Source organism: Nicotiana tabacum, chromosome 15 (assembly GCF_000715075.1).
Source record: "Nicotiana tabacum cultivar K326 chromosome 15, ASM71507v2, whole genome shotgun sequence".
NCBI lineage: Eukaryota > Viridiplantae > Streptophyta > Magnoliopsida > Solanales > Solanaceae > Nicotiana > Nicotiana tabacum.
Window position 1 is genome coordinate 116,081,798 of NC_134094.1, and position 21,758 is coordinate 116,103,555.

A 21,758-nucleotide genomic window follows, 5' to 3' on the forward strand; every position below is an offset into this window, starting at 1 on the left:
TAACCTGCGGTGTAAACATTCCTTTATTTTTGTCATTTTTTCGGCTATAATATAGCGCGGATTAAAAACCTCACTAATCCATATTACTGCTTCTCTTCTCTTACGCTTTTTCCCTTTCATGGACGCATCCTTGGCGCAGAAGCGACAGCTGGACTCCACCACAGCAGATACTTCCACTGCTTCCACTCCCACCAAGCGCCGCCACCAATTACAGTCTTCCTCTGCAACTCCGCCGTCCAATACCTTCCGTACACCACCGCCGCCTCCTTTTCTGAAGCTCGCTCCTAGTGAAGCCTTTTTCCGTATCCTCTGTCCGGCGGACAAAACCGGCGGCGTCATCGGAAAAGGCGGCGCCATCATCCGCCAGGTCCGAGAGGAGACCGGAGCTAAAATTCGTATCGACGATTCACTTCCCGGCTGCGATGAGCGCGTTATTGTTATAATAGCCGACTCGACGAAGAAAGAGAGCAGCTCAGCTGCTAATTCCAGTGCCGACGAATTAGCAAATTTGGACGACGAGTCATCGTCATCGCAGGCTCAGCGGGCGTTGATTAGAGTTTTCGAGAGGATATTGAAGGTGGACGAGGAGCGGAATGCGGAAGGGGAGGGGAGGAAGGATGAATGTAGTGATGTGTCGGGTCCACAGGGAGTGGTTGTTTGTAGACTGTTAGCACCGAGTAATCAGGTTGGCAGCGTGCTAGGCAGAGGGGGGAAGATTATTGAGAAGATAAGACAGGAGGCTGGAGCTCAAGTTAGGGTTTTACCTAAAGATCAGTTGCCTGCTTGTGCTTCACCTGGTGACGAGTTAATTCAGGCAATGCACTTTCTTCCTGCTCCATACACTTCATCCTAATATCCAGCTGTCTTGAATTTAATATCATTTACTCCCTATGTTGCAATTTATGTGAACTGATGACTTGAATTGAGCTTAAATGGAGAAGTGAGGAATACCTATACGATCCAAACTTGTTTGGAGCTAATTGTTGTTGTTGTTGTTGTTGTTCTAAATACTTTAAGAAAAAAAATGAAATGTTTGAAACTTGTGGTCTTAAACATGCCATAACAATCTAACATTTGTGTGGCAATAAAAGCTTGTTACCGAGGGTAAAATGGAAAGTTTACATTAACTTATTTTCGAATTTAGAAAGAGGTCATTCTTTTTGGGATGGATTAAAAAGGAAATGTTGCCACATAAACTGAAACGAAGAGAGTTGCTGATTGCATATCACTGTCTTTGAACACTACTCTGAACACTATTTGTTTTCGATGATGAGTTTTGTGCTTAATTGGTTCTTTTGATCATGCTTACGACTTCCATGTACCTAAAGGAACACAGTAGCGTTGAACTTGTTGTTTCTCTACGGAGGAAGAAACATTGCTAGAATGTGTAAATTATACTCAAAAAGCAGAATTAATAGACCTCCTTTCTGATAGGTTCGCTTTTATCTTGTGTGCTCACCTGTCAAAAGTAGGTTCACCTGCAGCAGTAACAAAAATGGAGATTAAGAGGAAGAAGTTGGAATAGATTAATTATACTTGAGTTCGTAGAGATATGTTGAAATAATAATTGAATGGAATCAGTAAAGCTCTTACATCTAATTGAAAGTATCGCATAGCTATGTTTTATGTTCAATTGAATGCATGAAGATTGTAAATTCTGCCATTTAAGGAAATAATTTTTTTGGACCGCAGTCTATACTGGAAGCAGGGGAAACAAAGTTGAGTGCATGTTTTTGGAAGTCCGGAACTTGAAGCATGATGGATACAAAATAATAAAAAGGAAAGGAGGAAAAGGAACAACAGTGATGTATTATGTGAGTAAGGCAATACATGAGTGAGATTGATACTAGATACTCCATATCAATCTAGCATAAAAGGGCATCATTTATTAGTGGCTCTCCCCCCTGGTGGACAATGCGAAGATCCTCTATACAAGCGGTATATAAAGTAGGAGCCCTATGCAGAATAGTTCATTTCTACAACACCCCTCCAGTCATATAGACATGTTGAATATCACTTGTGCACAAAATATAACTATCGTGATAGGATTGTTTGTACCAATCAATGAACCCATGAAATTATGTCTTCTGACAAACTCGACCAAGTCTAAGCAGTTATGACATATGATATTGATTGAGTTGGAGGTACTTTTACTCGTTGATTTTATTCATAAACCTAGACCAAAGTAACCTTCGTATTGTCATGACAATATCCAAAGGTGACCGTTGTAATCTTAAGTCGGAGGGCAAGGAGGAGCATACACGAGACAAATGGACCCACTTTACTTGTAGCGCTGTTTATGCTGATGCAAAGGGGAAAATCCCTTGTATCACTCTTAGCAGGTACTAATAGAAAGAATGACTGAGATTTTACTATCAGTTGATCCTTCCACCTGCAAGCTTCCGTTCCCGCACATTGAAAGTTGATGAGGCACAGTGCGATCATATCGTCCAACTCCTCCATCTCCTAAACCTGCAATTCCTTCTAAATCCTTGTTTTTTTCTATTCCCTCCACCAGAGCATGCTGATTTTCAGAGGTGGCAAACATATGTTGGAGGCGATCCTTTTAAACAATGATCCCATACCAAGTATGCTCCCAGAAGTTCAATCTCCTCCACTTTATACCAAGTAGATCTGTTACAAGTATATGTGATGTTTCTGTGTGTATTATATCGAATATGTGATTTTAGCATAGGCAAATGCTGGATTGATTTATTAGCTTTATTTGAGAATTTTTTCACTTTTTTATTATCTTTGTCTCGCTTGCATGATTACATCACTCTGTACATGGTTTTGACTTCTCAGAGGATATCTTCACGTTGCAGATAACCGGAAGCTTTTCAGCTGTGAGAAAAGCTCTGTTGTCTGTTTCAAGTTGTCTTCAGGATAACTCGAGGATAGATTCAGTAAATGCCTCTACCCCAAAATTTTCAGCAATGTCACAAACTGGAACTGGTTATCACACTCCAGATCAGTTTTCAAGGAGTTCTGGTGTTGAAAGTGCTGGAATCAACCACAGGATGGTCTTGGAGGAAGAGATTGTGTTTAAGGTGTTGTGTCCGGTTGACAAAGTTGGAAACTTAATAGGAAAAGGAGGCTCAATTATAAGGGTGATGCAGAATGAAACTGGTGCATCTATCAAGATTGCTGATTCAGCATCTGATTTAGATGAAAGAGTTGTTGTGATATCTGCTAGGGAGGTGGGTAGGCTGACCATTAACTAAGCAACTGTTTATGCTTTTTGAAACACTGATCCAACTTGCATTTGTTATGTTAAAGTCATATGCTCACTTACTTTTTGTGCCACTTGGCAGTCATATGATCAACTGCGTAGAGTCAATTTGAAGATTATTTGAACTTGTTGAATATATAATTGAGTGAGAAGGAATTGCATGTGTTGATCTTTTAACATTGCTACTCTATCCTTGCCAAGCTTTATTGAGATCAGCTGCTTTGCTCTTTCTGCAGAACCCAGAGCAAAGAAATTCCCCTGCTCAGGAAGCTCTTCTTCGTGTACAGGCCAGAATTGCTGAGATTGGATTTGAACCAGGAGCTGCAGTTGTTTCAAGGCTTCTGGTACATGCACGTCACATGAGTTCTCTCTTTGGTAATGGAAGTATTCTAATTGCTGAATTGCGACGACTCACTGGTGCTAGTATACGTATTTTTCCTAGAGAACATTCTCCAAAATATGGTTCCCACACTGAAGAAGTTTTACAGGTAAATACAGATTTTCCTTCTAAAAAATATGTGATAGTCGTTACATCTCAGCTATATAACTCGTGTTGCTTGGAATTTTCCTTTTCTTTGGTTTTTTTTTCAGGGAGGGGGGGGGGGGGGAGGACAGCTTTTACATTGAAGTTAGTGTTCTGACAGAGAAATCATGGTGTGTGTTGTTGATGATCATTGGATTTATGTGTTCTCTGTTTCTGCATTTTGTGATACTTTAATTAGATGAATATGGATCTCAAATAAATTGAGTTGCATTTCTACCTCTGTTCTATAAACTCGTATTGCTTAGATTTCTTGGGGATGGGTGGGGAGGGAGTAGCATTTAAGATGTGAGAGTATTCCATGTCTGTTTTCTGATACTTGTTACATGCACGTGTATCTCAAATAAATTGAGTTGCATTTCTGTCTCACTTGGTGGAACTTACCTCCACCAGCAGTCCAGCACTATATAAAAAAGATAAATGAGAAGGAGTTAAACCTTGTTATCTATCCTTCATTGTTCCAACTGTGACTTCTGATGTTTGAATTCTCTACAGGTTATTGGGAGCATGCACTCTGTCCAGGATGCTTTGTTCCAAATTACTTGTAGGCTTCGTGATACAATGTTTCCTATGAAGCCGCATATTTCAAATATTGCCCCTTCGCATTTTCCCTCCTATTCTGAAATTCCATCCCCATCATTCAGGCCAAGGCACGATCCTGCTTCTCCTAGTTACCGCTCACCTGCTGGCTACCCTCATGGTATGGAACATACTGGTATTTCATCCAAACTCTATGAACTACTGGCTGCATTTTCACATTATTTAGACCATAATGTTTATTCAGATCGTGCTCCCCATTTCCATGGCTATGAAAGACAAGGACATGTTCCATTTTTTGATAGACCTCCTTCACCTGGAAGATGGGGTCCTCAGGTTTGTGGGAGCTCTTTCCAGTAAATATAAATTATTGACACCTTTTTAATGATTGGGGAATGTTGCATTTCCGACTATTCACTTTCCTTCTTGCTGTTTTATCCAGGCAGTCAATTCTAGATATACAGCTGGAGTGGCTGATTTAAGTGGAGGCTTTGCCTTGAAGAATGGCCACAGTGGCAGGTAACTTGTTTTCCTCCTGTCTGCAACAATGTCTTAGGTTGCTTATGAAATTGTGATCACTGCTAATAACTTGAAGCGATCCATTGAATCTCCCAGGGGAGTGCTGGGTTGGATGCACTAAAGGGGCTACTGGTTTCCCTGTTAGTGCAGGACTCACCGGTTTCTGATTCACTTGGGTAAAATTGTTTCCTTTTGGGGCTATAGTTTGGTTTTCCTTGTGCAACTTTAAGTGGAGAGCTGTGGGCAATTAGTTGGTAGCGGCTTGATTAATTTTGTTGCAGGCTACAGTGATGAAGCTATTACGGCCTAATAAATGATATTCAGCTGCTAAGAGGAATTTAAAGGCTATTTAGAATGAACTCAATTCACTGTTAATCCATTTTGTCGGGAAAGTTATGTCTTTGTATGCACAACATAGACAAGCCATGTAAAAGAACATGCTTCCTTATGGAAGTACGAAAAGAGGCTATCTTAAAAAATATAGGGTAGAGGATATGCTATTGTAGTCTTCAAATTTCTCTTAACCTGGGGTTTGGCAGCTGGACGTTTACAGAAAATTGGTCAAACATGAGTATGTAGCTCCGCCTTTTGAGCTGGATGAGGGCAGATTTGTTAAGTCGTTCAGCTTCCTGTAATTTGCATTTGTCTATAAAATGCAAAGTTCTTATAAACAGGATTGCTAGATAGAGACGTAGATTACATGATGAGATAGTATTTCCTTTACTGAGGTGTGAACCCCTTCTCTCTTGTAAGAAGAGTATCCACATAAACTTCCAAGGCAAGTCAATAGAATCACTGCAGAGCTCACGAGTCACCTGCTTTAAAATTTGAGTTGTAAAGTTTGTGGTGGAGATATTGAGGTCTTTAATTAAATGTTAAACTTGACAGTAGTATAAAGATAAGTCTGTTGGAGATACTTGAGGTGTTCAATTCATTGTTAATGAATGAAAGAGAAAGGAGTGTAGAATCTGAACATTTGACTTGGAAGTTCATAGATCTACACTTCTTTTATTTTTCTTGGTTGATTTCGATTGTTGTTTAGTTTGCTATTCGTCGTATCCGTTTCATATCTTGCCATCGGTTTGCATATCCACTATATTAAACTCTTTTTGCAGTGAGACGGCAACACCTAATTTGGCAGGCATTGTTATTGAAGTTGTAATTCCTCAGATGTTGTTAAAACACGTGTATGGAGAGGATTCTAGCAACCTTAGTGATATAGCAAGGGTAGGTCAGTTTGCTCGTGGAAGCTTTGTTTCTCTTCTTGGATAAGGTAGTTAACATTTGTGTTTGGGATTCAGATTTCAGGTGCTAAGATAGTAGTTCATGATCCTGTAGCCAATTCTGCAGAAGGCACTGTTGTTGTGTCGGGGACACCAGATCAAGCACGAGCCGCTCAGAGCCTTATTCATGCCTTCATTTTATCTGAGCAGAATATGTAGAACTTCCTTCTTTATCATGTTACTAGAGGTAACCTATGTGGTGGTTTCTTTTTGTTTTTGTTTTTGTTTTTGTTTTTTAGGAGCGATATCAAGTACTTAACTCATGTTTCCTTTTTCAATTCAGTTGGCACGTATTTTTGATAGTAAAATAAGTGTAAACAATTGTCAGAAAAACATGTGGGAAAGACATAAGGTATGTGAGAATTATCACTCGAGGGGCTAAAGGAAAAAGCCTTAATGAAGTGGAAAGAAAGAGAATATAGAAAGAGATCCTTTGGGAGGGAAAAAAGTTAGTTGTCTTTTCCATCATATTTGGATATTGGAGTATTTTGGAGGCAAAATCTGTGCAAGTCTACATAGAAAACGACGAGCACATGAATTTATCAATTCATATGATTCTTGTAGCATGTGGAGTATTATCATGTGGGTCTATAAGAAAGACAAGACGTAGATGTACCCTTCTATTAGTTTTAAATCCTTGTGATTTCCTTTAACTAGATAAATAGGTAGTAAAAAATGTTGAGTGTATACATGTTGCTAACACTCTGTTGAGCGTCGAATTGCTTGGACACTATCATATGCATGAACAATCATAGAATTGTATATTGATTAGAAATTTATTGAACTGTTCAATGTCTTTAATGTGACAAAAAATAGATTTGTACCTCTACTGTTGTAATGGATAAAGCCCGGTTATGGTAATGTGACAAAAAATAGATTTGTGACTTTACCGGCAAAAGCTTAATGACAATACATGAAATTAACCCCGGTAACATGTTGAATGGTCTCATGGAGGAACTTTAGGTGACACAATACATAGTACCTACTTGCTGCAGCATTTAAAAAAGGGATGTGTAAATGAAATTTTCCTTTGTAGAAAAGGAATGTGAAACTTTAGTAGGATAGTAAAGTTTCGTCTATAATAAAGGGATGTGTTTTTCTGTCCTTACCGCAAAGGCGATTAGGCGAATATGTGTGAAACAAATGATAAATCCACCTTTGCGATGGTTGAATCTTATTCTTATTTTATTCTCTAATTGCGGAGTAATATATTGTAATCGTATATAATTTAGTCATAAATGACCGACGGTCCTAATGTTGCGTTCTTTTTATAGTGGATACTGTCCTTGTTTCTACAGCAGGTTTGACAAGAAAATGCCAACTACACCCTTTGCTATAGCGTATGAGGATGCAAAATCAACTTATATGTTTGTAATTCGTCTAAAGTGACCAAGTTTAAATGAATTGCGTAATTACCTGTTTGTCACTTGACTCAATTAGTCAAGTTCGAAATGATCCATTAACATATTGAGCGACGTTCCGCAGGGCACAATAATTACAAAGGTATCATTCTTCTAGCCTCAATGGATAAACGATACTATACCTTCCACCTTATTTTATACCACAGTTTTGATTAAATATGAATTAAAAATACTAATTTGACTTATGCACTATTACTGATAATGGAAGATCTACTAGTAAAAGATTAATTGAAACGTTAGTTTGATAGATAAAATCAGAATTAATTTTTTTTATTAACTTTGAAAATTTTAACATTATTGAAATTTATATAAAAATGAATGAAGTTAAACATTTTAAATTTATTTTTAAAATAAAAAGAGCGTGATATAATTGTGACATATAGCAACTTTCTCCAGTGTTCTCTTTTTGTGGAGTATCTTTTTTCCTTCCTTTGGTACGAGCATGATTCATCGTATAAAAACAGTAATCCTAGGAATAGACCTCCCACAGAGTTCACTTATGCCGCAAGTTTTTCTCTGTTTTCATTATTTTCAAGATAGTGACACATGCATAAATGCTTAAGAAAGTCAAAAACCGGTCCATATTCATATACTAATAATTTTTCCTTTTGCCTTTTTAATTTAGGAAAAGGTCCAAATTTGCTTATCTACTATCCAAAATTGCTTCAATGTCACCATCCGTTAGATTTTTTCCCATTCATATTCTTGCCGTTAGCGGAAGTCTTGTATTTATCTTTATTATTAACGGACCCTTAACTTTTGAGTAAGTATACAATTACCTTCAAATTGAAGCTCTGTTAGGGGTTAAGGACAAAAATAAGATTTTTTCTAACAACGACAGTAAGATTAGACCCAAAGTTTAACCGAGGGTAAAGTTGCTCAATTTTCAAATAGTTAAAATGAGGTGAATTTTTCCCTTTCCCCTTTTAGTTTTGGACCAGCATTAGACTCGGTCCTAGTTGCTTTAATATCGCCCAACTAGGAATATTTTTTTGTTTTCCACAGATTTTTATCGCAAAGAATTGCTCATAGAAAAGTTCACACTTTAGAAAAGGCAAACTTGGTGGTTTCTTGGCTTGTAAAGGATGAACATTCTGGAGAAAAAAAGGCACCCTAAGAAGAGTGAAGCAAAGGCAATTAGAAGACAATATTAAAAAGCAAGTATACTATATTAATATGTAAGCACATTCTCTTTAAAGTGATATCTACCTTCTGAGTGGTTGTGGATTTATTACTACACATACTTGTATTCTTGTTTTGGCAGTGAAGTTTGGTTTGAAACTGGTATAGTTGTTTTAACCTCATTTGTTGAGTTTGGTAAAGAAAAAATAAGCCTTATGCATATGGTCACTATATGGTAAACAATATAATATAACAATCTTTTTCATCTTAATTATTTCATTAAATGTGTTGAGAGGATATTCTTTGCTCAACAAAGAAAAAGATCAAAAAAATGCATGGGATTGAGAAGATCAAAGCTGCAAGAGAAATTCTCAAGTGCAATATAGAGAAATCAAGAGAATTAGGAGTAGAAATTGGTGATAGTGGCTGTAGATTGGAGAGTTGTGGGCAGAGGCTGAATTTCTTAGCAGCTGCCCTTAGAACTATAGCATGTAAATGTACATTATACAAGATGATTGGTCGTGATATTGATCGCGCTATTGGTCCTGCTGCATCTGTTGTTAAGATATTTGATGTCATTTGTGGACTTGAAAAAACTCTTTCCACTGACCCTTCTGATGATATCTCAGCTTATCTCACCACACTCAAATGGATGGAAGAAGCGCTTGGCCTTCTCACCGATAACTGCAAATTAGTCATTTCTTGGCTTGAAAACAGCAATTGCAATTCCTCTGTTGCTGAAAGTTGGTATGTTATGAATGTGAACAAGTGTTTGAATATACTTAGGCAGTTGCAAGCTACAGAGGAACGTTCTCGTGCCAAAGGTGGAGCGTTGATGGTCGCATTAGACAAGCTGGAAAGTGAATTGGCATCCTCGTTAACGGACATAGCTCCACTGTCTTTGCCTTTGCCAAATGTTATTCAAAATGTGCAAGCTATTATTGATAGATTGGCTGTGAACCATAGATTTGACAAATGTACATCTATTTATATTGAGGTTCGGAGTTCAAATGTGAGAAAAACTTTAGAAGAGCTGGATTTGGACTACCTGGAGGAGATATCATTGACAGAGTTTGACAGTGTTTTGAGTGTAGAGTCTCACATTGACCAATGGCGCGAGCACTTGGAATTCGCAGTGAAGGATTTGTTAGACATAGAACACAGGCTTTGCAATGAAATATTCCAGAAATCAGCATCTAAAGATAGTAGCTGTACGGACTGCTTCGCAAAAATTGCAGTCCAATCTGGGATTCATTCTTTCATCAAATTTGGCAACACAATTACCAGAGGGAAGAAAGAAGCAGTTAAGCTGTTGAAGTTATTGGACATGTTTGCTGCTCTAAAGAGACTACGCTCCGATTTCAACAGACTTTTCAGTGGAAGAACCTGTGGTGAAATCCAGAGCCAAACAAGGGATCTGATCAAGAAAGTTGTGAATGGGGCTTGTGAAATTTTCTGGCAACTTTCTCTTCAGGTGGAACTGCAGAGGACAACTAGTCCTCCGGCGAATGGTAGTGTTCCGAGGCTGGTTAACTTTGTCACTGAGTATTGTAATCAGCTTCTTGAGGATGAATATTGGTCCACACTTGTCCAAGTTGTGGAGATACATCAAGGTTGGAACCACGAGAGCTCCGATAAGGAGCTTCTTCTAAATGAGATGCGAAAAATAATAATGGTAATTGAGCTCAATTTAGAGAGTTGGGCAAAGACATACACGGACGACACTCTCTCCTATCTCTTCTTGATGAATAACCATTGGTACTTATGCAAGTACACGAAGGGAACGAAACTTGGTGAGCTAATGGGACACGAATGGATTAGAGGTCACGAGGAAAACATGGAGTACTACGAGACACTCTATTTGAGCGAGAGCTGGGGAAAACTCCCGGACCTTCTGAGCGAGGAAGGTCTAGTGTTGTTCCCTGGAGGGAGAGCCATTGATCGTCAAGTGGTTAAGAAGAGATTCAAGGAATTCACAGAGGCTTTCGACGATATTTACAAGAGGCATTCCAATTGGGAATTGTGTGATAAGGGGCTAAGATGGAGAGTACGCCAACTCGTATTGCAGGTTGTTGTCCCTTCTTACAGTAGCTACCTAGCAAAATACATGCCCTCTATAGAATTTGAGGTTGCTAGTACTGGTAATCAACACATAAAATACACAGCTGAGACCTTAGGAAATATGATCAGTGGTCTATTTGAACCAAAAGTTGGAAAGTATGGCAGTACTACCAAATGCACAGAATGGAGTGGAAAGCTTAATAATAGTATTGTTGCTAATCACCTTTCTTCCACACCTGCAGCAGCATGAATTAGGAAGCTGATTAGTTTACAACATTACTAGTTAATCCTGAACATAAGGTTGTATATGGTACATGGTTTATGCTTCTCTAGCAAAATTCTAACAAGCTACATCCAAGGAAATCTTCAGTTATGTAATGTAAATATGATGCTAAATCCTATTAGTATAGTTTGTTTTAGCAGCTCAGTTACATGTTGTAGTTTCCATCTTGAACATTCAGAAATTTGATCACTTGGACAAATACTTGTGGTGCTTAGGGTTTAGTTTTATAGTCTATTTGGATGATGTTTGATAGAATAACCAGAACCTCTTCTTTTTCTTCTTTACAATTGCAACCCAAGGATAATAGTTTGTTTCAGTTGGTGCCCACCTTGTAATGTTGGTTTATTAGTTTCAACCACCAAGACATGGACTGGCTCCTACAGTGCATAGCACTTTCTTTCTTTAATATAAAAGGCAAATTTTTAGACGAACAGCCTATGTCGCTCACATCCTCTAAAAATGCCGTTGCACATGTGTAGTAGTTGTTTACCTGTAAAACGGTACAGTTTAATTTATACATGATTTCTAGACAAGTGAATTAATTTGATCCTGAAATAATGAAATAATTAAAGAAATGCACAATACTTAGCCTTGAAATAATGATAAAATCACAAAGAACAATGATTTGGAAGTAGAGCTTCCGGACACAATAATGATGAAACCAATGAACAAGAAAATAAAATTGTATAAATCTTTTTATTGATTATAGGGTAAGTTTACCAGGAAAATCATGTCATTTGAAATGATAACAAAGCTCACTATTTATAGTTGTACTTAGGGAATAAGGTCCTAGGATCATACTCTTCTTTAATGTCAATTATGAGGGCCATTGAAGAAGGTGTAATGGTGAGCATAAATGCTCTGTAACGGGCAACGCACTAAATGCTGTGGAATATTCTCCGTTAAATGCTACCGGGGCGGAGAGTATTTATTGCATCTTTATGAGTATTATTCTTTCCGGTGACAGACGGGACAATTGCCTTCGGTTTTAGCTATCCCCTATCTTAGGTTCCACGTGTCCCTCTTTTTGAACGGCCACGTAGCATAACATATTTTACCCTATACAGTATTATAAGAAAATGCAAGTCGTAACTCAACACCTGTCAAGGAAGTTGAGTAGTAACAATAGACCGTGAACTTTTAATTAATTATATAGAAATCAAGTGATATTTACACAATAAATCAATAATCATCGGCAGTGGCAGACCCAAATTTTTATACAAGCGGGTTCAGACCTTAAAAATAATCGACAGTAAAAGAGATATTGAATTAACAAATAAACATGTTTTACCTAGTGCTTTTTATTTTGGTTCTAACAAAACCTTAAAAGAAAATTTGCATATATATATATAACAACTAATCTATTTACCTTTACAATTTGACAAGTTATTAAACTTCAGAAAATTTTACAAATTTTACTGTAACAAACATAAGTTTGATCTATATTTATAACAATGATAACAAAGCTCACTATTTATAGTTGTACTTAGGGAACAAGGTTCTAGGATCATGCTCTTCTTTAATGTCAATTATGAGGGCCATTGAAGAAGGTGTAACGGTGAGCATAAATGCTATGTAATGGGTAGCGCATTAAATACTGTGGAATATTCTCCGTTAAATGCTACCGGGGCGGAGAGTATTTATTGCATCTTTATGAGTATTATTCTTTCCGGTGACAGACGGGACAATTGCCTTCGGTTTTAGCTATCCCCATCTTAGGTTCCACGTGTCCCTCTTTTTGGACGGCCACGTAGCATAATATATTTTACCCTATACAGTATTATAAGAAAATGCTAGTCGTAACTCAACACCAGTCAAGGAAGTTGAGTAGTAACAATAGACCGTGAACTTTTAATTAATTATATAGAAATCAAGTGATATTTACACAATAAATCAATAATCATCGGCAGTGGCAGACCCAAACTTTTATACAAGCGGGTTCAGACCTTAAAAATAATCGACAGTAAAAGAGATATTGAATTAACAAATAAACATGTTTTACCTAGTGCTCTTTATTTTGGTTCTAACAAAACCTTAAAAGAAAATTTGCATATATATATATAACAACTAATCTATTTACCTTTATAATTTGACAAGTTATTAAACTTCAGAAAATTTTACTGTAACAAACATAAGTTTGATCTATATTTATAACAATGATAACAAAGCTCACTATTTATAGTTGTACTTAGGGAACAAAGTCCTAGGATCATGCTCTTCTTTAATGTCAATTATGAGGACTATTGAAGAAGGTGTAACGGTGAGCATAAATGCTATGTAACGGGTAGCGCACTAAATACTGTGGAATATTCTCCGTTAAATGCTACCGGGGCGGAGAGTATTTATTGCATCTTTATGAGTATTATTCTTTTCGGTGACAGACGGGACAATTGCCTTCGGTTTTAGCTATCCCCCATCTTAGGTTCCACGTGTCCCTCTTTTTGGACGGCAACGTAGCATAACATATTTTATCCTATACAGTATTATAAGAAAATGCAAGTCGTAACTCAACACCTGTCAATGAAGTTGAGTAGTAACAATAGACCGTGAACTTTTAATTAATTATATAGAAATCAAGTGATATTTACACAATAAATCAATAATCATCGGTAGTGACAGACCCAAACTTTTATACAAGCGGGTTCAGACCTTAAAAATAATCGACAGTAAAAGAGATATTGAATTAACAAATAAACATGTTTTACCTGGTGTTCTTTATTTTGGTTATAACAAAATCTTAAAGAAAATTTACATCTAACAAAACCTTAAAAGAAAATTTGCATATATATATATAACAACTAATCTATTTACCTTTACAATTTGACAAGTTATTAAACTTCAGAAAATTTTACTATAACAAACATAAGTTTGATCTATATTTATAATACTAGACTTTATTTATTAATTTTACTTTAACTTGCACTAACTGTTACCAAATAAAATAGAAAAGAGCTAAGCTAAATTAATAATTTCATAAAGAAAGTTCCATAACTATGAAAAGAGACTAGACTAAAATTAACAAAAAAAGAAGAAGGGTTGATAATGAGCTTGAAAAAGTGTAAAGAACCCAAATAATGCTGAAGTTTGGGTTCAAACACGCGACAGAAGTTGACCCCGCTTGAACCATCCGACCAAGCACAACTTTGGTTAAGCGGATTCAATTGCTTTATTTTTATAGTATCTTTTCTATTCAAAAAATAATTTACACACATAAATAGTAAAAAAATATTTACGAAGCGGGTTCAATTATGTGAGTCCGCTCCTTTCATCGGTCATTTAATTAAATTAAATAGCGATCGAGTTAATTATATTTTTGACTAAAAATATAAGTTATTTTTCAACAAAAACCCTAATTCTATAATTTAATGTGATGACAAAACCGACCTCTAAATTTTCATTTTTATCCGAGAAACATAGTTGAGAGCAGAAATCTCTCTTTTCTTCATTGTTTTATCCAACCGGACAACATCTCAAAAAAAAAAAGTTTCTATTTACTTATTTTCCACCATAACTTCACCAACTAGGAATTATGGTTAGTTGAACAACACAATAGATTTAAGAAGAGGTCTAGTGCTCATAAAAGTGGAAGTGGCAGTTGAGAAATGTAACCACCAAGATTTAAGTTTTCCTCTACCATACGAAGCTATTCACCTTCTACTTTCCAAGAGATGAACGAAGCTTATTGCGATCTTAACCATTTATTGCTATATATTCTTCCACCTTAGAACCTAACTCCTAAAAGAAGGGTAGACACAAATATTATCATAACAACACTAAAGTCATAAATTAAAGTAATTAAACTTTAACACTAAAGTCGCAAAACTATCTTTTGTCATATTAAAATAATTGAATTACGTACGCTTTGCGGTGTGTTCCCCATGTCAATAAGAAATAATTTGTAAAAAAAAAATCACATAAGTAGTATTAAACAATATCTTTAACTAATAATAAAAATAAAATACATAACTTTCTAAACATATATATGTTGATCCCAAATCTACTCCAATCCTTAGAGTTTTATAAGAATATCTTATGAAAATTATTGTTATTTTTATGCCTTAATACCAAACAAACAAGTAAAAAAAAATAACTTTTATCACGGTAAGGTTGACCTGTAGCTCCCACAAAAAAAATTAATATATATAAATGGAAACATAAACTTTATAAATGATTAACATTGAGTCAATAATTTATAATAATAAATTAATATAAAAAATATGGGAGCTGTCATTTGTTAGAATATTTACAAAAAGAAAGAAAAATAAATAACAATAACTTATTTAGAAAATATTTTGTCTTATACTATTTCATTCTTATTGTTTTAAGTTTCCGTAAATAACCTTATCGAGGGATATTAATATCGTCGTTAATGAAGATGTTTTGGAGGTTGCTGAGGTTCCTAACCTTTATGTATCGTAGAATAAGGGGGAAAACTTATAAATGAATTATTTAAATTGTATAAGGTAACTTAATTAATTTTGATGTCCTAAATATTATGATTTCTTTTGCTCATTCAAATAAGGGAAAATGAATAAGTAAAGTTTAGTTGATGTCTTAAATATTAGGAAAAATAATTAAATGACTATTTTGTCTAGTGAGAACTCTATTTTAAAAGGGTAAAAAAGACGAACGACATGTCGCTAAGAGCCTTCGTCCTTTTAATATAGCGTAGATAAATTAAAGATTTAAATTATTCCTATATACTGATAATGCCAAAAAGATTTACACTATTAATGTAACAATTGTTTTTGCAGGATTACTGTGTTTCGCAAAGAGTTACTAATGTAACCAAAATTATATTATTCCTATTTTGTCACTTTGCAAATGAGTTGGTTTTTTTTTATTTTAATCTGTGGAGCGAATTATAAAAGTTAAAAATATAAAGTACCAATTAAGACCATAAAGGATGTGGTGCAGTTAATGGGACTGCTCTTCGAACCCTGAGTATGGAAATTTTTTTGGTAGGGAGCGCTTCCCCTCAAATTGGGCCCTACGTGGTATGAATCCGGATATAATCGGGCTCCAATGCACCAGACCCGGTGGGAAACCAAAAAAATAAAAATAAAGTGCCAATTAAGAAATGACATATTCCTTAGGGGTGCAAAATGCAAAGAAAATTACAATGGATACTGAAGTACTATCATTTTTCTTAAGGGTATTTTGGTAATCGCTGCTCGACCATGGTATAAGTAATCTTGTCAAAAAAGCGATCGAGGAAGAAGAGAGCGGCGGAGAAAAAATGGCGTCGAACGCAGCAGCACCATTCTGGAGGTCAGCTGGGATGACTTACATAACATACTCAAACCTGTGCGCTAATCTGGTTAGGAACTGCCTTAAGGAGCCTTACAAGTCCGAATCCCTGACTCGTGAGAAGGTCCATTACTCCGTCTCCAAATGGGTCGACGGCAAACCTCAAAAACCCAGTAAGCATTCTCAATCTTCTTCCCTTTTATCGATTAATAACGTTGGTTGCTGCATAAAAGTGTAGATCTTTTCGCTGATCCGATTTTAAGATAATATTCCAGTTTTTCGTTCAAATTTGCTTATTTTGATGGGTATTAGAATGGAAAAGGGTTGGATTCCTGACTGGATGATGGAATTTTGGGGCTGTGCGTGCGTGTATCTGTTGAATTCTTAGAATCTTTTTGCTATTGTTAACTCTGCTAGGGTAGAGTTCCTAGAGTGTTCTTACATTCTCACTCAACAAGGGCGGATTTAGTGTGTCAGTTATGGGTTCTCTTGAACCTGGTAGCTTTGGCTCATATCATTTGTGTTAAACAATTCACTAAATAGGTGCAAAAATAGATTTTGAACCATGTAATTCACTGGCTATAGTAGAATCTCGAACTCGAATCAAAGTTCAAATTCTGAATTCCAATAAAAAAGAACTTTGGTGGATTTGTATCCTCTACGCTCCCTCCATAGCATCAGTAAGATAATGCAATAGGTGTCCTTATTGTAGATATGGAAGTTAGGTCATTAATTTCTTTGGCTGGGTTTGTGTTTGGTGTTACTTTTTATGCCAATGATTGCTTATATTTGCCTTAGCTTTTGAGTTTAAACATCTGTAGAGACTTGATAAATTTTATTGCTGAAAAAGCTTTTTCAGCGGTTGTAGTGGCAACTGTTACAAGCAATCGGGTTTCCTTAAGTGGAAAGCAAGAGGACAATTGAGATACTTATTTTTCCCTACTAGTTTTCTCGAATGATCACCAAATCCCTCTAAATCAGATACCCTTTTATCAATGTGTAATTAGCAACTTGATTCACTAGGATAGTCGTGATAAATTCATCAAAATTAATAGGATATAATTATACCATTCTCACTATCTTTCTGATTTCAAAACTAGAAAATAAATCAACTGAATTCAAGCAAGCTACTCCATGAAGCAAATCACTTGTCATGTCATTAAACAATCATTAGGTTATTAACTTTTTTAATCAACAATTTTATTAAACATAAGATAATAATGTAAAGTAGTATTATCAACGACTTTACATCATGATCTTCCAGAGTCAACATAGAGCACATCAAAATTAGGTATCAAATGCCTTGTTTCATTTGAAATGTATATACTTTATCATTTGGTGAATCTCATCCATTATTGCTTAATGTTTGTGGTTTTCTCTTTGCTACTTTAACAAGTATCATGACATTTGCAGTATTTTGGGCCTTTCTCAGTAGGGATACATTGAGCTCATATGTAACTCACCACATATTTGTTATCAAATGCAACAAGAAAGCAAGCTCACATTTTTCACAATGTCCAAGATATCTCGATGTCGTAGCTCTTTCATTTAAAGTACTTGCATTTTTAACAAGAGTATCAAGTACATCAATAGTAGAACTAGACATATAAATAAGTTTCGAAACGACTTGAAGTGAAATAATTATTGTCTATTATAAGATCAATTATTTGTTCACGCCTCTACTAGTTTCTAGCTTACACATATCTAATGCCTATTGGAGTTTTGCTTTATAAGATTTTCAAAGTTCACGAGAAGTTTACAACACATCCAAAGTATTCAAAATCAATAATGCAAGTTCTCACTAGAACACACTTTTTAGAGACCGCAACAAGTGTTAGTTGTAGTTGATGCGCAAAACAATGAATAGAATTAACCAATCTACTTTCTTGTTTAATCGACATTTTATGACCATTGATACTACTTTTCATATTGTTTCTGCTGCATAACATTGTCTACATATATAAGATAAACTTAAAGAATGATGAGCATGTATATCAACAATTGCTTTCTTTAGAGATAAAACACTAATATGTTGAACATGAACAACTCCAATTAACCATTCCTTTACAAAATTTTTTTTATCAAATATATCGCAAAACAATAGCCACTTACTCTTTACATGACACGTCTAAGAAATCATCAACGATTAGAACAAAGTAGTCGGTATTTAGATCCTCTATTATAGTCTAAATTGTTTTTATCTTACATGCGATCACAATTCTTTTTTGAATTTTTGGAGAAGTCGTCTTATTGTGTTTTGGAGCATTTTCCAACACATGTTTAATATCACATCTATTTGCGTATCATGAAAGAATTTCAATAAAATTATCCTTTTTTTTTTCAAAAACTTAAGCTACTTAGACTGATGCTGGCGATCTCGAAGGGAGATATTTGGACCTGGAGCAACTCGTCTTGATCTTTGTTATATTAGGACGCGAGGAAAGGGAAAGAAGGTGATAAGCAAGAAGAGGAAAGAAGAATGTTAAAAAAGTCCCTATAAGTACTTCACTTAGTCTTTCTATAGTCTTTCTTCCCCTCTTCCATCAAAACGCGTTCAATGACGATTCACTTTTATCATGATCGTGCATTGTCAATTCTTGATTCAAGAAAAGTCTTACCACATCAATCAAAATATTTGGACGAAGCCAATATTCATGTTTAGCTTGACCATATTGCATGTCAAATGCAACATGAATCGACTACTGTTGCATTAGATTTTCACAATTTCTTTATAAACGTTGTATAGCAGTCATAATCTAGCAAAAACAAACTGTGAAGATCTATTATAACAACAACAATCAATTCATGTTGCATATGAGAGGCAATCTGATTAAGCATGAATATAGGCTTCACTTTAATGCTTCAATTGATGTTATAAGGCTTTCTAGCATCGAGGATTGACATTCCACAACCATGGCTCCAAAAAACAACTCCTGATATTTGAAAAGAAATTGTGACCACATGTAAGATATAATCAACTAAGGCTATAATAGAGGATCTAAATGGTGACTATTTTGCTCTATCGGTTGATGAATCTTTAGACATGTCATTGCAAAGAGCAAGCTGTTATTGTTTTGAAATATGATGATAAAAAAGATTTGTGATGGAAATGTTTGTTCTTGTTCATGTTCAAGATATTAGTGATTTATTGATAAATAAACCTATTGTTGATATATTTTTTAATTGTTTTTAAGTTTATCTTATGTATGTGGACAATCTTATGATGAGACAAGCAAAGTCATATTAATGTTCTTAAAATGTTGATTGTATAAAAAATAGATCGACCATTCTATTCAATTTTTTGTTCATCAACTTTAATTAACTCTTGTCACAGTTTCTAAAAAGTGTGTTCAAGTTGGAGACATTGTATTTCGATTTCGAATACTTTGAATGTGTTGAAAGCTTATTTTAAACGCGTGGACGAATTTCGAGAATTTGAAAAAAGAAAAAAAAAATAAGAGACATCAGATATGAGTGAGCTAGAAGTTGGTAGAAACTTCACTTAAGAACTCGGACTTGTTAGAGTCATGATATTAGTTGGGGATCTCTCTGCAAGTCATTTGAAAATTTTATTTTTATATTTGGCTCTATGGTTGATGTACTTGATACTCTTGTTGAAGATGAAAATACTCTAGATGAAAGAGCTAAGACATCGGAATATCTTGGAAGTCATCAAATGTTGAGGTTGTTTTTTTGTTGGATTTAATGACAAATGGAGCAAGATATTCAGATGTCATGATACTTGTTAAAGGGAAGGTTGCAAACATTAACAAATAATAGATCGGATTTGCTTAACTATAAGGTCACATTTCGTATCAAGCATGATATTATTATACCTAATTTTGATGAGTTCTATGTTGATTGGAAAATCACCGTTTGAAGTTATTGATCATATTACTTTACATCATTATCTTGTGGAAGTGTTCTATAAAATTGGCAACTTGAAGAAATTTGATTAGGTGATAAGTGATTTGTTTCATAGAGTATCTTATTTGAATCCAGTATATTCATTTTCTAACTTGACCATTAAGAAGATAGTGAGAATGGTTGAATTATATCTATATGATCGTTGAATTTAACATAACTGCCCTTGAGAGTCAGCTTGCTAATTGCATTGTTGATGTTTGTGATATTGATAAAAGGTTCTACATTTTAGATGGACTTAATGCTCTTTCAAGAAAACTAGTTGTGACAAAGAAGCGCTTTAGTTATCCTCTTGTTTTCGCTTAGTAAAAACTTGATTTGCTTCTGTCAGTTGCCACTGAATTTGTTGAAAGAGCTTTTTCGGTGGTGAAATTTATCAGGGATGACTAGCGGAATCAAATGGATGATGAATTTTTAGGTAGTCGTGTAGAGTCGTGTAGTGCCTTATGTAGAAACAAAAGTATTGTGAACTATTTCTGAGCCTATTATAATAATAAAAACATCTTAAAAGATGAAATCTTATCGAGTACAATTGCAATAATATATTTGAGATATGCGTTCACTAGTAAAAATTTTTTTATTGTCTTCTTCATGTTAGTTTACAATTGTTAGCTCTACTACAAGTGTTTTTATAATATAAATAAATATTACGTAGTTTGATTTAAAAATTTTGATGCACCTATTCAACAAAATAAATTTTTGTATTTATTTCATCAAAGATTGACAACCGTTAGCGAAGTTCCTGGTTTCGTCATTGTGGGGATACATGTTTGTATCCCGTTGTAGTATTTTTTTTTCGGATTTAAGATAATGATTTATTAAGAATGAGGAGAACCACGCTTGCAAAATCTACCTGTATCCCCTTGTCAATATACTTATTTTCTTTTTCGTTGGTGAAAAAAAAGTTGGACTGTAACTGTTTACTCCACGCAAAAAAGAACAGAGTATTAGGTTTATGTTTCTACAAGATTTCTGTATGATTTTGGTCCTTATATAGTCAAAAAGTGTAGGGCATAGACGGTAGGGTTGGCTGTCTGTTGATTTGTCATTTGCTTAAATTTGAGTCGTATTTTCATGGCAAAAGCTGCATCTTCTTCTTGTTCGGCATTCTAACAAATACTTCTGCTGATCTTTTTAACAGCCATCCGCTCAGATACTCCTGAAGAATGAGATCGAGGGTGGATCTTGGGCTTTGTTTCTTATATTCTGTAATTGTTTTGTACTGCCATGGCCTTGACACCATGTAGTGCTTGTCTCCTGGAGCTTTCATTAACGTCTAATAACATACCGACTAGAATTTGGTCCTATGCTTGCTGGATGAAAATTGGCAAGTGATTTCGTTGATGAGCAATAATGTGTGGCTGCATAATATGTTAAAAGCCTCTGTTATCCTCATGTGTAATTCAAAAATTTTAAGCCTATGTTCTCGAGCATGGCAAGTGATGGTTCTTCCCTGTCGCTCACTGGAACTCGTATTACATTGCCTAGTTTAATGCAAAATGAAGCATGGTTCAAATATTAGTTGTGATCCTAGAGCCAAAACGGATAATATATGTGAATTCTTCTTTGCTATGCTGTTGAAATT

At 35.3% G+C, this 21,758-nt stretch overlaps 2 protein-coding genes across 6 annotated transcripts; both read left to right on the forward strand.

The window, feature by feature from the left end:
* The first annotated feature begins 42 nt into the window (after window positions 1-42).
* Window positions 43-11,200, forward strand: LOC107827107 (RNA-binding KH domain-containing protein RCF3). Of its 5 annotated transcripts, none has more exons than XM_075231135.1 (9): window positions 46-814; window positions 2,826-3,200; window positions 3,469-3,720; window positions 4,269-4,473; window positions 4,558-4,646; window positions 4,753-4,829; window positions 5,945-6,056; window positions 6,131-6,299; window positions 9,285-11,200. In XM_075231135.1, the coding sequence occupies exons 1-8, from the start codon at window positions 119-121 to the stop codon at window positions 6,269-6,271; spliced, it is 1,947 nt and encodes a 648-aa protein (XP_075087236.1). In that variant the 5' UTR covers window positions 46-118; the 3' UTR covers window positions 6,272-6,299; window positions 9,285-11,200. The 5 variants fall into 5 exon arrangements, with proteins under 5 accessions (XP_016509653.2, XP_016509654.2, XP_075087236.1 ...); XM_075231134.1 differs by lacking the exon at window positions 9,285-11,200 and adding an exon at window positions 6,396-6,887; XM_016654167.2 differs by lacking the exons at window positions 4,558-4,646; window positions 9,285-11,200 and having other exon boundaries at window positions 43-814; window positions 4,269-4,317; window positions 4,418-4,488; window positions 6,131-6,612.
* On the forward strand, window positions 8,850-11,200 carry LOC107827109 (exocyst complex component EXO70A1-like). The gene has a single exon (XM_075231133.1). The coding sequence runs from the start codon at window positions 8,987-8,989 to the stop codon at window positions 10,964-10,966; it is 1,980 nt and encodes a 659-aa protein (XP_075087234.1). The 5' UTR covers window positions 8,850-8,986; the 3' UTR covers window positions 10,967-11,200.
* Window positions 11,201-21,758: the final 10,558 nt, after the last annotated feature.